Source organism: Colius striatus, chromosome 7 (assembly GCF_028858725.1).
Source record: "Colius striatus isolate bColStr4 chromosome 7, bColStr4.1.hap1, whole genome shotgun sequence".
NCBI classification, from domain to species: Eukaryota; Metazoa; Chordata; class Aves; order Coliiformes; family Coliidae; genus Colius; species Colius striatus.
The window spans coordinates 8260254-8276607 of record NC_084765.1 but is presented as its reverse complement, the minus strand read 5'-3'; the positions used below and the strand labels follow the sequence as shown (position 1 = coordinate 8276607).

Genomic DNA, 16354 nt, shown 5'->3' with positions numbered 1-16354 from the left:
TTAGCTAAAAGGCATCAATTCATACATTAAGCTGTTACTGCATTAAAAAAAAAACCCTCCAAGCCCCACCACAGGTTAATGACTGTGGGTCAACTGTACCAGAACATTCAAAAAAAATTTAAGGAAACACCTGTGCCCACAGTCACTCAGTAACTGATGCAAGCCTTAAATTTGGAAACAGTACACTTTTGAAGAATGGATTACTATTTTGGCCACATTACTCTGAACAATACTACCATATTTTAAATCTGACACCTGTCCATACACACAAGTAGTTCTGTTCTTCACTTTATGGATTTCTATCTAAACAGTACCTTTAACTACTACGTTGTGCACTTTGCAGAGTTCTTGGTGAAAAATGATTATTTTCTAAGAAATGGTGCTTTGAGATAGAAATAATCTACATAATTCTGAGCAAGTCAAAAGTAAGAGACATATTGACAGCTCCCAGGTTTTACTTTGGACAGTTATTTGAATTGCAATTTAGCCCCAATATTCATTAGCTTTCGGTGTCATGGTTTTGCTAGTCTCAGAATTAATTCTGACTTCACAGTTCCATAAAGCTCAATTCATAGGACTGTATGTGTGTAATATTATTTGTTTAGCAGAGTTTACAGGGATTGGCTAAATAACAACTAATAATACAGTTTTGATTTACTATGATAAAGATTGGTCAGTCTTCCACAGAAAAAAAAAAAGTGGTCTGACTTAAGCAGCTGTTTAGAAAGGTGCATCTGAAATTTCTCTGTGTGATCAATGGAGGCTCCTCCCACCTATGCTGATGCTTACACAAAGAAAAAGAAGACATAAAGGACTAAAACAGGTGGGGTTTTTAAATAACAAACCAAACAACAACTTACGATCAGCTTGAACTTGAATAACATAACCCAGTGTCAAGGCCATTCGCTGAGAGTCAACAGTACTCAAAATTTTGGCAGCTGCAGTGCCCAGCAAAGGCTTCCCGTTGTATAAGGTATAGTATGTCAGTTCAGCTGGCTCCTTGGGTCCTGGAATACGTTGGATTTTTACCATCTTTTGGGGAAAAAGAAAACAAAAAAGTTGGAAAAAAGAAAAATAAACCGTGTTTGTATTAAACCACTGCAAATCCATTCAGGCTCTACTTGAAGGCAGTGGTACACACAGGACTCTTTCAAGACCCCATATAACCATAAGTTTCATGAAGATATTCTCAAAGGATCAGAGCATCTCCCTTCATAGCCTAGGCTATTAAGATGAGTGAGGACCACCTTAAAAAAAAAAATTAACATAATCCTACAGTAAAATCCTATACTACACAAAACATGCAGTAAAAAGTAGGAAAGGTTCATATGTTTGGGCATTACAGTCCTCTGTAAAAAGAGAACTCAAATTAAATCTTTCCTAATATTGAAAATTGTACTTTACTGGCATCTTGCAGTTGAAAAGTTCCCTCAGATTTTACTTCTACATTCATCATTTTTGATCCCAGACAGACAGAGAAAAGCACACTCTTTCCATTCAATTCTGCAGAATATCAGCAGAATTTTTACATTGTACTTTTGTCTCTCCTGAGAGAATGGTGTCAAAAACCTCAAATGATGAGAGGAAAAAGGAGTTTTATGATTCTTCTCCATTATGTTAAGGATTAAAATACATGTTTTCATGGAAGACTTTACGAAGTTTCACACTTCCGGCAAGCAAAAATGTACTTTCAAATTCTTTCATCAGGAAAACACAAAGTAACATGGGCAAATGAGAAAAGTATTAAGCTGCTTTTGCACCTCATAACAAACAAATCTTGAAAAACACCATGTAATTAAAAAAAAGGCAGTAACTTGTCATGCACTTTTTGAAGATAGGTCCTCTCTGAATCCCCTACAGTTAGCAACAGTTGGTTAAATTGGTGAGAAAAAAACCACAATCATTTCAAAATACTTATTGTGAAATGTTGCTAAATAAGAGAAAAGTGATTAATAATTTACTCAGGACTGAAATATCTACTTCATATTGTGATCTGTGCCCACATGATTTGATGACTAACCCTGTATAGAGACTGTTTAATACTTCTTTTTCCTAAAAAAAAGGAAAACACTAGTTCTAGTTTTATCAATTTACCTAAGAAAGGACCACCTGATAAACTTTTGCTTTAATGAACTAAAGCCTGGAACTCTTCATTACACTCAAAACGAAACTTTACATGGACTTTGTACCAATTCTTACAGTAAGTAAAAAGAAAATATTTATTAACCCCATTATCTAACAACCATTTCTAGAAGACGAGACATGTGCATTTCAAGGTGCAACAGATATTGCACTGAGCACCTGCACAGTGTAGCTGCCCACAGTAGTGGCACGTTTGAATCGTCTTCCTTGCTGATGAGACATCATAAACAGCGGGGCCAAACGTTGCTCCATTAGTCTTGCAAAGCTCTGATTGTTCAGTCCCAGTAACGCAATATCAACCCCTTGAATAACTGTGGGAATGGAGAGAAATCACATATCAGTACATCTTAAATAGCCTGATGAAGTAACACATCGTCTGCAGGACAGTTTAGGACAGAGATGTACTAACCAGCTTAGAAGAAGAATAGCTGGACATTTACACTCACTCATCAATTCACAAAGGGGATATAACAAGCTTCTGCTTCAGCCCATCCATCCCCATTCTCACATAATTTCAGAAAAGTTTCAGAGAATAAGTCTTCCAAAAACTTTCTTAGGCCTTCCATTTATCAAAAGATCTTTAAGCATCTAATCTATGATCTTTAATATAAAAAGTAAGTCAAATCCTATTTGAAAGCTGCCTGGTTTTATGCTTATCAACAATTACTCCTGTTAACTAAACCACAGTTTTTCATCCAGGTTTTGAAATCTTAAGTCAGGATTTTGTACAACTCGGTTTGGAACAAACTATCATACGTTTGAGAGTGCTGAAAACTGAATAAACACTTCACAAGTATAAATTAATGTAACATTAAAAAGACACCGAATTTACACAAAGTTCAAAAGAGCACTATAGCATTAATTTAATTCATACATATATATGATTTTTCAATATTGTTGTAGAAATCTTTTGGGATCACTACTATTTTTTTAAAAACACTGTTTCCATTGTAGTATCAATACTCCTCCATTGCAGTAAGGGTACAAAGGCAAGAAATTGAGCATCGGCTTCATGAGGTCCAGATGATGAGGAGCTGCAACACTTCCTTCAGAGTATCATAACCTCTGCATGAACTTATTTTTTATCTCAAAAATATGAATAGTTACAATAGGTACCAAATCACACCAGCTTTTGGAAGCAGAGTGCCGAGTTTCATCTGTTTCATCTTAGGCTCCTTTTCTCTAGGTCTCCTGAGCATTAAATAATTCCAAGTACAGACGCTCCAATTAGAAAGGCTTTGATGTCTGCTTACCCAAAGATGTCTGGAGGAAAGTAACTTTTTGTTGCCCAGTTATCACATCTAAAGTGAAAGTGATTGTGAATGAGAATGCGATACAAGCAGAATGATTATGATAAATAATTTTAAGGCTTGCCACATTCTCTGCCCTGTCTTTTCCATCAACAGAAAGTTACATGCTTAATTCTTCAAGCGAAAGATGCAAAAAATCCTGGACACAGTCAGCAAATCGTAACATACTTCCTCAGTTAACAGACCACCTTTCTTCCTGGGTTATGCCTACGAGCCTCTTTTGATTTTTCAGATTTAAATTCAAGTCCCAGAGGAAAAAGAAAAAAGAAGTTTCTTTGTGTTTTTAAATCTCTGAGAAGACAATGCTGCTCTCAGGAGTGCTTAAAAACAAAATGCCATGAATTCTGAGGTGAGTGTTGGACACAAGAAATGTCTCTGTTCAAGATGACGAATCACATTATGCCCCAGAGTAACCATAACTACATTTGCCCCGCTGAATGCAACAGGATGGTTCAGTGGGCAGCCACTTGTTTTTGTGTAAAATTACTGCACCAACATGTTAATAACTTTTAGTGCTCATTTATATCATCTGAAGTGCGTGAAGGAGAGCAGACAATAGTACCTGTTATCACCCAGTAGTCTCTAGTTGACTCCGAGACATCAAGGTTTGGATACTCCAAAGCTTTAAAAATAAAAGTTGAAATTATGTCATAGTATTCCAATACACTACACAAAATGTGTCCCCAAACCGGTTAACCAGAGAGTGATAAATAAAACTGAACTACAGCCCAGAAGGAGATCAAGAGGTATAATTTTCAGGATTACAATTTCTCTTCTGTCTGAAAAAGGACATCAAGTGTAAACGGTAAAAGCACTGCCATACAAAGTGGAACATATATCTCCTGTTGCCAAAATATTGGCTGGTACACTTTCCGGGCCAAAGCCCAGGATTCTCATTATTCAAAGTGACAGGTAAGAGACGTGTCTATGTTATACATATTTCTGATGTGTTCTCTCTGAGTAATACCCTGAGGGGGAAAAAAATAAAAGAGATTCTATGATGATTCTGTGATTTAGTCCCTACTTAACGCAGACCACAATTGTAACATAAAACAATATTAAAAGAAACTAGGATCAGATTCCACCAATCACAGAATGCAGTTCCATGTGAATTACTAGGAATAACAAAATTGTGAGTACACCTTAGAATGTGGTACTCTCTTATTATGCACCATTTAACATATTACTACCAAATGTGTTTAGACCTATGAGAAACTGATATTTGCCCTTTTGATGCCTTTTTTAGCTTCTCTGTCTCCAAAGTACATTAGGCTGTGGAGTTCAATATGCTGCTAATTCATTATACAGCTCAGCATTTTTTCAATAGATTTATGCAACACAGAAAGCATTAATACTTGGAACTTCATTCAGAAAATATCCATGCTTTGCATGTTGATACACTGCTATTGAATTGCCTTGATTTTTAAACTCCAAAGTGATCTGAAACATAGTAAACATTCTAAAGGATCTGATTACACACAGTAACTGCTTTTGAAGAGGGAATTCAGGACATGTCCCAAGCTGTGCATTTCCATGACAGATTATGAAGGCTATGGAGGAGTCAACAAAGTCTACTGGGAAATACCATGCTTTGAGAACATCCACAATATACGTCTGATAAACTGAAACAACTACACTGCCACATGAATAAGCACCAAATACTTCTCACAGTAAACATTTTCAGGAGACACTATGTCAATCTGAAGCCATAAACAAAACATATGCCTTAGGTTCATGAGTTTACAGGACACCTGCTGTGCTAGGAATAAAACCGAGAACTCCAAAATGAAATATGAGCCATTAGTTGCTACAGGAGCACTTGCTAAAGACTTAATCAGGTCAGTTCATCATGTGCAGGGATCAGTAGAGAACTGCAATACCACCTGAGATTCTTACTGTGTGATAAATGACTTTCACAGCTCCTGACTACTAAGCATACACCTGTATTGCCTGCTGTATTGTTGCTTTTTCTACACAACATGTCTACAACACTTGAACTGAGTGCAGCCATCATCAAAACTGTCTCAGACTTTCTCCTTGTGTTTCGGGATGCCCCACAAAGACAAATTCTGCCCATAGGGGACTCTTCAGAGAGGCTTACCTGTCAGCCACAAAAAAAAAAAAAAGATCCTGTCTGATAAATTGTCTACATCCCTTTTCTAGGTCTCCAAGTAGCCCCTTTGTAACCAGCCTCCGGCCATGGTCTTCAAATGCAGAACTAAAGAAATTCTGTGGTTTGTTTTCTATAAAACTACATTTTTGTTTGGAACCTGGGACAATTTTTTATTAATGACAGTGCATGTAGTTTTCTAAATTACGTGCCAACATTTCTAGGAGCTTAAGTAAACACTGAACCCAGAACCCCCTCACACCTAATCTCTCCTCTTTTTCTTAAAATAAAAAGTTTAAAAAGCAGTTAGAAAAAGACACCTACAATTTGTGAGCTTGGCAACAAAGCTCATGGTGCTTGCAAAGCAAAAGCTCAACACTGGCTAATCTTAAGGAGTGTGGGGAAGCATATACTTACATTCTGCAATGGTGAGAGGCGGGTAGGTTAGGTAGAAACCCACCAGCTCAGCTGACAGCTGATTAAGCAGGTTGCTGGAAATAGTGCCATTTAGAGTTGTGCTTTGATTGTTCACTACATAAAACAGAGTGACAGCTTGGGAGACATTGGAGGTGTTCAAAATCTGAAACAGATGTAAAGAAATAATGTGTAGCTGAGTTTCAGCTCAGTTGGTAAAAAAGATAAAACACAAAGAAACCACCAAAAACAGCCCCAAAACTAGTGCAAACAAACTGGGAAGAAGCCAACTTGAACACTGCATTAGATATAGCTCACTGAACATGATTGTGTAAAACAATTTGTGATACAACAACTCCTCCTTTAGCACATGCAGTTACTAGAGACCAGCAGGAGGAAGAAAATGTGCAGTCAAGGCAGAAAAATATTTTTCCCTGTTTTTTACCAGGAAAAGTAAGATGAGGGCAAGAACACTTATCAGAAAAAACATTCAATTGCAGAACAATTAGGCCTCCCTGTCTTGCTCATTCAGCTACCTAGGTCTACATCTTTTCCATATGAAATAAAGGCATATCATGGTCTACTATACATATAAAGGTCAGCCAAAAAAATCAGGCCTTTAACTGTGAATTTGTGTCTAAGTGTATGGAATGCAAATGTGCACGAAAGAAGAAATATCTTCCATTAGTTCAGATCTTAAACAGCTACACATATCACTATCTTTATACCTGAAGAGCCTCACTAAAAGAAACTGTGTCAGAATAAAATAGTCGGTAAAAATGTAAGTTTGGAAGAATATTTTTATGTATTTATTTTTATTTGAATTTTACTGACATTGCTTAAGTACAGAAAGTAAATCTCAAATACATGAAAATAACAGTAACAGCCTTCTATAAATCACACTTTCTTCCTGCAAGACATAAAATAATCTTGTTTCAGATGAAGCCATAAACTTACTTCCACAGTGGCTATCAAAGGCATTGTGTTGAAATAGAAGCATAAACATTGCAAAGAATAACCCAGAGAGTTTGGCAACAGGTACTGCCAAAGCATACAACGTTGTACCTGAACTGTTAAGTTGTTACTGGTATTTAAGACCTTTCTTTCAGCATCCTGAAATGCTCTCTGTAACCGTTGCTCCATGGTCTGAACAAACTTGCATGACTGTATATCATCTGTTTGACTCACAAACTGCAGCTCTAGAAAAGAAGGGTGTTATTGGTATATGGACAAAATGCTCTTGGTTGCATAATGCCTGTAATCCCTGTCAGTAAAATGATCAATTTACAAAGTAAGCAGGGGAAAGTAATGCCATATAAGATCAGCTTGTGTCATTCAAGTGCTGCACTAAACTAGCCTTAATTAAGACAAAATGTAAGAGTTACATTGCAGTATTAGAGCTGATACTCTCCACTAACAAATGGAGATTGTTTCTGCAGCAATATAGAAGATAATAAGACCAGACCATGGTACATACACTTAGAGCCAGGCAGTAAGTGAAATCATTCTAAAGTAGAATTTTTACTCTTAGATCTTGCAGGTCATCTACTCTTGCAAGACATATAAATCATAAAATATGATTTTTTTTTAATTCTGTTTTTGTGAGGAAAAGTGTACCTAACTAGGTAATTGTAGGTACGTGTATACAAACATGTAAGCACAGATACAAGAAGTCTTTTTACAATTGAATATGTTGTTTTACTGCACTCTGCCCTCTTGTAGCTTATAGTGCTCTGCTACACTGCAACTGCTCTGTAGTGATGCTTGCTACATTACAAAGGGATTACACAGCGACCGTAGGTCACACGGATGGGACCTAGGTCAAATCCAATGGCTCCAACCAAAACAATGTATACATATACTACTTCTGCTGGAGAACAGCTCTGTGGAAAGGGACCTGGGAGTTCTGGTGGACAGCAAACTAAACATGAGTCAGCAATGTGCACCTGTGGCCAACAAGGCCAGTGGTATCCTGGGATGCAGCAAGAAGAGTGTGGCCAGCAGGTCAAAGGAGGTTCCCCTTCTCCTCTGCTCTGGTAAGGCCACATCTGGAGTACTATGTCAAATTCTAGGCTCTCCAATTCAAAAGTGATAGCTTCTAGAGAGAGTCCAGCAGAGGGCTACCAAAATGATCAGAGGACTCAAGCATATCTCTTATGAAGAAAGGCTGCCAGACCTGGGACTCTTTAGCCTGGAGAAGACTGAGAGCAGAACTTATCAACAGTTATAAATACCTCAAGGGCATGTTGAGAGGATAGGTCTAGTCTTTTTTCTGTGGCACTTGGTGTCATTACAAGGGGTAACGGGAAGGAGCCAGAACACAGGAAATTCCACTTGAACGTGAGGAAAAAGTTCTTTCCTTGAGGAAGAGGGAGCCCTGGCACAGGCTGCCCAGGAGTGGAGTCTTCTGGAGGTTTTCAAACCCATCTGAATGTATCCCAGGCAGCTCAACTGAGGTGAACCTGCTTTAGCAGGAGGTTGGACTGAGCCCCTTCCTCAGCAGGAAAACACAGGGCAGGGCCTCACTCACCTGTTTTCAGCTGGTAGTGATAGGCAGGAAGGGGCTTCCACGGCAAGGCCAGGGCTGCCACGGACTGGAGATGTGGGACATGCTGCTTGACATCTGCTGTGGCGTTGCTAATGCCATATGCAAGGAGCCTTTCAATTACAGCAGCTGGCATAAAAACCAATCTGCCCCGGGTAACATAGTAACCAACTGTTACATTATTTGATTGCTCCAGGATTTCAACCTGAAACACACAGGGAAAGAGTTTTTAATTATTTTTATTTTGTTTGCAGTTCAACCACTAGTTGAGGGAACTTTTCATTCTGAATAGAGCTCCCTTGCAGTTTTTATCCTGCTATCCCCTATAAACTCTACATGAGCAGTTAGTCTCACAGAAGGCACAGTACTAGCAGAACTGCCAGGGAGCTTTAGATCCAGCCCATGCAAAACGTGCTCTGAATTCAAGCAGCACACTGTTGCTACCACAGCTCATGCTCCTCTAATATGGGTTAGGGCTTCATTCAGGTATCTATACTGGGACATTTTAGTCAGGAATGGAAAAATTCAGAGAATCTTGAGAATATCCAGCTCCTGCTTCATGCCTAAAATTCACCAACTTTGTGTGTGCATCTGTCATTGCAAGTTTGGAGACAGAGTTTTGAAAGGCAAAAGTTTCCAATATTTGATTCTTCAACCTCAACTATCTCTTTGATACTGTTTTTCCTATTCTGTCCCAGATGGTTAAGCTATCATCCATAGATATGATTAGAAATGATAAGCCACAGGAACAAACACACTGTGAACCAAAACACAAGTTGAGTTTTAGCTCAAAAATTTGTATTTTCCAAAAACTTTAGGCCCTTAACTGGTCCTCTACCAGTTTTAGCTGGTTTCCTCCATTAAAAAAGGTAGCCTCTCTCAGGTTTATAAGATGATGAGAGAATAAGTCTAAAAGTTTTCATTGCTGCTACTGAGACTCTCAAATTGACTAACATAATCTAAACTTGGAGTAATGGAAACAACAGCCAACCTGATGCTTTCTATTCTGAAAAAAAAAGATACTTTTTTCCCTTCTGGTGGCTTGGTGAGTATAACTCATAACAGCCTTGGACTTGGCACAAACTCCTAAGTGCGTGGGAACCTGTGTTACAGAGAGACTGCCCAGCAATCCACCTAAGCCTGTTCCTACATGCAGCAATGCAGAAGTTTGTGCAGTTTAGCTGCAAAGTGAGGAAAACATCACCCTATTTTGAACAAAGTGTGCTTTCTCCCTGCTCGAGACTTTTGTCCCTGTGGAATTGCACTTGAGAGTTTTCAAACTAGGGAGTGGGTTGACAGCAGTGACACCCCATTTACAAGCCCTGATCTTGCAATTGATCCAGGCTGAGCACAGCAGCAATTGGTTGACCGTGAACAGGAGTTATTCCTAAGCTGCAGCAGGAGGAAGAAACTGCTGTCAGTAGTCTTTTCCCAAAATATACCAAGAAGGCTACATTTCTCTCCTTTACTTCATCAAACAAAATGACAAAAGCTTCAGAGTAGTCCTTACAGAGCCCAAAGTGAGTGCCACCTTTGCCTGCTTTGCATAGGAAAAGCTAGGTGCTCCCCCCACCAAGTGGCTTCCTGCATCCCAAGACACCACTGGAACTGCAGCCAGATGGGATTCTCTTGGTGGGAGAGCTGTTTGGGTGAGATCATACAGGCAAGTCAAGCATGCTTACCTGAGCACTGACATTCTGGTTGAAAGCTTGTCTCAGCATTTGGTTGAGTCCTCTTTTCACACTCTCCTTGAACAGGTTGCTGATTAGCATCCTCCTTGTGTTCAGAAACAGAACTGTAGAACAAAAGTCACTTGGTTTGAGACATTATCCTGCACAGTTTGTAATTGTTTTTTGTTAGGCTAGCTGAGTAGACATCATTAAAGCAGCTAGAATTTGCAGGGGCTCGAAAGGCAGCAAGACCTGCAGAGGCTCAGCAGCATTTTCAAGTTCCCTATTCACCCTGTGGCAACAGCCTGTTGTTTCCACAGTGAGGTTTAACAAATGCAATTCCTTGGGAAACAACAAGTCTTTGCCATGCTGCCCAAGTGAGGAAGAAAATACTCAATCACCTGCAGACAGACTGCTGCTGCATTCCCAGGGGACTGAGCTGGTGCTGCACAGGTAGGCCTACAAAAGGGACATGTGCTTCACAGCTTTACGGCCAGAGTCAAATAAATGTTACCACAGTGCTGTAAGTATTTTCCATTTAGGAAATGGCTGTACACTTTATTAAGATTATTATCAGGTTTCTCTTAGAATTTGCAGAAAGAAGTTTATAGCTGCACTTAAGTACTTTCAAACATATACTGTATACAAGCTACTTCTTTAGAAATAGTCATTGTAGCCATCATGCTATTGATGTAGATATTTAGCAGCTACAAAACATACATTAGGTCCAAGAGCTGCTTATTTCATCGTCCCCAGTACCATTCAGAGCCAGAAGTGGTACTGCTCACATGGAAAGCTCAAAATCCTCTAAACACTAACCATTATTTACAAATGAAGCTTTAGTGATAGAATTGGATGTTGATACAAAAACAGATTTCAGTGTTCATACGTAAACAGGGACAAAGACTAGGGCAGGTTACTGTACTGTCTTCTTCAGTGACACACTCCTACTGCAAAGCAGAGACCAAACCATCACGTTATACAAAGCTGTCCCTCCACCTAAATAATCCTGCTAGATCGCTGCAGTGACTCACTGAACTTCAGAGCACCCAACCTCTCTACTTCATTTGACATAATCATTTTAAAATCCAAGCAACAAAGACAATACCATTCCTATCTGGCAATCTTACTTTTATCTCTCTGGTTCCTCAGTGCAGCAGTCTTGTCTCCAGGTTAATTAATAACACTCTATGTTCTTTGACACCCGAGTGTATTTTCCACTGATCATCAGTTGCCTCTCAGACAAGCAAGGTCCTGTCAGTAAATTCAGCAGCTCCACATACCTGTTTTAACCATAAGGTTCCTGGAGAGGCGGCAATCCAGGGGAGGAGCTGTTGTCATGTTAGCGAAAGCGGCTGCTACTGTGGTTTCAGGAGGAGCAGAGGTGTTTTCCACTGGAGTAGGGGGAAGCCTAGTTGTTTTCGCTGATGCTGTAATAGACGTCAAAGCTGCTGTCATTGTCAGTGGATATGAGGTTGATGTTTTGGTGATTTCTGAGCTTGGGAACTTCTGGGTGTCAGTTACTGTTGTTTCTATCTGCCTTGGTACATGTGCTGTGGGTGCAAGTGGGAAAGCTGTAACCGTGCTGCTTTTGGGGGTTATGAGCATAGCTGTCATGTCCATGGGTGATGCAGTCGTGTTTCTTGTTGCAAAAGGAAAATCTGCATGTGTTCCTACTGAGCTCAGATCTGGTGCCAATTTTGTGGAAGTGCTATTTTTTGTTAGTGTCAGTATTGGTGTGCTTAAAGCCATCACAGATGGCAAAGGTGTGTTTTCAGTGCCTAGAGAAAAGAAAGAAGAAGCTGGCACTGGTGAAGCTGGAGATGGTTTTCTTGTTAGTGCGTTTGCTTCTGAAGTTCCTACTGTAGGTATTGCACCAGAAGATACTCCAGATAACACTGTAATGACAGAATGGGTAAAGTTGGTTGTTTACAAAAAAGGAGAAGTTAGTGGTGTAGGTGATGCATGGACAGAAGTTATGATGACTGACTGCAGAGCACTGGTGTTAGGGGTTTGCAATGGGATGTCCTTCGTAGCTTTCTTAGATATGTAAGTGGGAACTAGACTCTGTCTTGTAGCACTTTGTGTCCCAATCCTCCACACTAAAGGCAGCTGGATTTTTATCCGTTATAAACAAGTAACCAGAGGACTCTAACTAATCATCTGCAGTTTCTGGCAGATTTCCAGAACCAATGTCTTTGTAATAAAGTTATGCAGAAGCCTTGAGCTAGAAGGCTTGGTTATGGGAAAAGGAGACTCAGTTGGCAGTATGCTCTGGATGGCATTTGGCTGAAAAAGTCAAGTCATCGGGAAGCTGAAAAGCTATCACTAGTGGTGTGCCTAAAATTTTTGTCAGTGAAGTAATCTTTCCAGCAGCAGTTGTTTGTGATTCTAGTGAGCTAGGGAAAGCACTTGTATCATTAACAGGAGGCACATGTAAATGGAGAGGTGCTTCATAGCATACACCAATATGAGGGTGTCCAGCAGTGAAGAAACGAGCAAAGTTTTCACCTGTGCTTCCACGTTTTTTTTGCAGGGGATCAGGCACTGTCAAAGTGCTGGCAGGGGATGAATACTGAACAGGAGATGTTTTCAGTGGAAATGCATCTGCATAAAATTCTGGAAAAATATTTTACTTTGTTCCAGTGAAGGGTAAATTTGAATTGTTTTGACTAGTTTGTATACGAGTAGTTTCCTGAAAGGATGGAGAAGAGGGACTGCTTTTTTGTATTCATTTTCTTCTGCAGACTTGAAACTACTGAGTATGGTACGTGGTATTCGGTTTCCAACAGAGAAGTACTCGGAACAGCTTCTGTTATCTTTGTTCTGACTGAAGTTTTTACAGAAGGGATACTAATGCCAGCTGAAGATAGCAATGATGTCTTGGTCCATGTAGAAGCCAAAGTCGTGGCTTCAGGAGAGCTGACAGGATTTGACACTTCAAATCCCAGAAAAGCTGGAGCCATGGCTGTCCATCACTGTTGTCATGGAAACCAATGATGGCAGCAGACCCCACAATAGAGGCACAACAGAGGAGAGATCCTTTCTGTCAACTGAATGCAAAGTTTGACCAGAGATTAAGTTATTTAAAGTTCTTGGAGGTGAGTATTCTGCATGTGAAGTCACAACAGCAGGTACTCTTGTATTTTTGTCTTTACTGGCAGTTACATCTAGACTTTCTGCAGCACCAAGTGGAAGACGTGCAGTCACAATGATACTAGGAGCAGATGTATTTGTTATAGCAGGTTTGGATTTTGAAAGGCCTGTAGAGGAAGTAATTAACAGCACTGCAGCTAGGTGAGGACTAGTCATGCCTGTTTCCAAAACAGTGCCCAGTATCTTTGATCCTTTGGGAAGTTTACTGTTTTGGATATCTGGAGAAACTTTGAGAAGCTGAGATCCATAAGGCAGAACACTGTTAGCATTAAAATTCATGGACATCTTTTCTGTCAATCCTCTTGTGAAAGGCTGTTGAGCTGTTCTTGCCACAGGAAAGCCATCAGAATTCACAAGAGTATGTGCAGAAGCAGGTGGCAATTGCACGCTAATCACCTGATAAGCTCCATCAGTGAGGTCTTCTGCAAAAGTCTGATTTGGAGCCACCACCAAGTGTTGTGAGGAAAAAGTCAAAGGGATTTTTTTCAAAGTATCCTCATCAGCTGTTGCTGCACTGGGACTGCTTGTGAGTGCTACCCTAGTAAAGGTGTCATTTGTCTCAGTTAGCCAGGAAGATCTTGTGCTTGTTGAAGAGAAATGTGTTGCATTTCTAAACAGAAAATTCGTTTCACTTCTAAATGCTTGTACTGACAGCACTGCATTCAGAGCATGCTTTGCATCTGAAATAAGTGACCTTGGCAACGAAAGAGAATATGTGCTCTCTGTTGAGCTGGAGACCTCATTCAGGCTCTCAGAAGCTGATGACATGAAAGGTCCACTGGTAGAGCCTGTGGTGCAATTAGTCAGTGCTGTGGGAGACTGAGGATGACTCATTTGAGGTATTAGATGTGGAATACCCGCAGGATGGAAGATTGACATAGGAATCTCTGTTTTCTTCTGAAAAACTGGTGATGACAGGGGAGTGATATCACTGTTTCTGTCAGTCAGTGCTGTCTTAAATGGCTGACTGTATGGTTTTACTCCAGTAGAAGATATATTATAGATACTCTCATTAGGCAACCATGACAGGCTTCTGGAAGTTACTGGCAGGTAAGACTGATATGTTTTTGACAGAGGAACATCAGAGTATACAGACATAAAAGAGGTCCTTTCTGAAGGAGACCTTTGTCTTCTTATTTCTGTGAAATGCACTGTTGTTGATCCAAAGGATCTGAATGGCTCAGTACCTGTAGACAACTCAGACCCTTTTCTGTGACTGACTGTACTGGAACCCACTACAGTGAGCATGCTTAGAGGACTATTCCTGCTTTCACTAACCTGTGAGCTGGCTGAACCTGTGTTGAAGAAACGTTCAGGATCTGCAGACAAAGGCATTTTGATGGGCAGTACAGCTGATTTAGAAAAGTTAATGGTATGAGGTGACTGAATTACTAATGAGGAGAATGATGGTGATGGAGCAGCAGCAAGAATGTCTGATCCTGATGTGCTCCCTTTTGAAATGGAGGGTGTTTCTAATGATATTAGCTGAAATGGAACAGCTGTACTCAAATGCATCACTGATGGTGTAGTGAACAATGTGGCAAACATACCAAGTTGAGGCAAACCTGATACAGCAGCTGTTTCATCTGCATCTTGAGATGACGATCTCAGGGGCAACTCAGCTGAAACTTCAGCAGGTTCCTGGGATGCGCTGTTTCCACTGCCTTGATAAAGCGTGGACAGATGAGTTTCATCCAAAGTCCTGATACGTGTGCCAGTCAGTGTTGTTTTTATCATCTGAAGTAAGTTTGCATTCTCCAAAGTCTGTCCCATAGAAATGTCAGCTAATGAGGAAGTCTTAGTTTCTGTGAAAGGCCGTGTTGGTGATAATATAGATCTTCGATTAGGAAAAGATCCTGTAGAAGGAGCGACATTGATATGCTGTTGTCTGATACCTGTAAAATGATGAGTAAAATAAGTATACACTTCCCAAAAAGGAAGAGGAGCTGTCATCTTGTTGCAACAAATCACAACAAAATACATTCTGTTTAATAAAATTAAGGAAGTTTTTATTCAAAGGACCTAAAAATTCACAGAATCTTAAAAAAAAACCCACACCAACATGCCACATGAAACAGTGAAAGGTACAACATCCAAGATTATAAACCCTTCAAGTCATTCCATCTGACAGAAGAATAAGGAAAGCTTCCTAGACCTTACTATTTCATAAATACTACTTGTAACTAAGATGGTTCAACATACTAAAAGACACCTTCTTAAGCTTGGGACAATTCTTGAAGTTATTATCAGCCACCCTGAGTCAAAACATTATATTAGAAGATGGGTTTAAAACCAGTGAAGAAAGAGTATAGATTGACAACCAAGCTTCACTGACTTGGCACACAGTCTGACATGGGAATAGAGTCAGTATTGGCTGGGTTCCTGTAGGACGCATCTGAGGTGCTCATCTTGCCAATTCTAATAATGCATGCAATTATAGACACAAAAGGAAGAAAATAAAACAGGGATGAACATGAGGAAAGGGGGGCATGATCCAAAATAAATTAGGAAATTAAACTCCTTTTCTGATACATGCAGATGTAGCACGCATCATTTCAAACACCAGTTTGCTCCACATTCAACATCATAATGTTCCTAGGCTTTGTTTTCTTAAAATGATTACAGTTATTCTAAAATCACAGCATAGGAAGACTCACATTCTTACTAATTTAGAGATTAAAATTCACTCAAGAGTAAAATTTAAAGGGTTTTTTCCCCTCCCCCCTGCTAAGATAATAGATCAAAACTCAGTGCTGGCACTTGCTACCACACCAAGCTGTATCCCCTTGCACAGCTTAAAGTGGCAGAATACAGAGACAGTCCCTGCCCTCCAACTGCAGCACATCTGGATCAGACACAGAGGATGCCAACCTCCTCCACACTCCTATGAATAGCTCCAGCACAATGGTGTGAAAACTCAGCAGTGGTAGACCCTGAGACATAAAACGGACAGGACATTAGCTCCAGCCACCTACAGACCCAAGGGTCAGAGCTAACAGCACCAAAG

At 39.9% G+C, this 16354-nt stretch overlaps 1 protein-coding gene across 1 annotated transcript in view; it reads right to left on the bottom strand.

Moving 5' to 3' along the window:
• KIAA1549L (KIAA1549 like) overlaps positions 1–15135 on the bottom strand; it is a 61983-nt gene extending 46848 nt beyond the window's left edge. Inside the window, exons 1-9 of the mRNA XM_062000149.1 lie at positions 14913–15135; positions 11475–12089; positions 10204–10316; positions 8507–8726; positions 7042–7175; positions 5980–6142; positions 4015–4074; positions 2302–2453; positions 861–1032 (exon numbers count right to left, since the gene is read on the bottom strand). Coding sequence (XP_061856133.1) covers positions 861–1032; positions 2302–2453; positions 4015–4074; positions 5980–6142; positions 7042–7175; positions 8507–8726; positions 10204–10316; positions 11475–12089; positions 14913–15120 — 1837 coding nt within the window. The 5' untranslated portion in view covers positions 15121–15135. The remainder of the gene's footprint in view (positions 1–860; positions 1033–2301; positions 2454–4014; positions 4075–5979; positions 6143–7041; positions 7176–8506; positions 8727–10203; positions 10317–11474; positions 12090–14912) is intronic.
• Positions 15136–16354: the final 1219 nt, after the last annotated feature.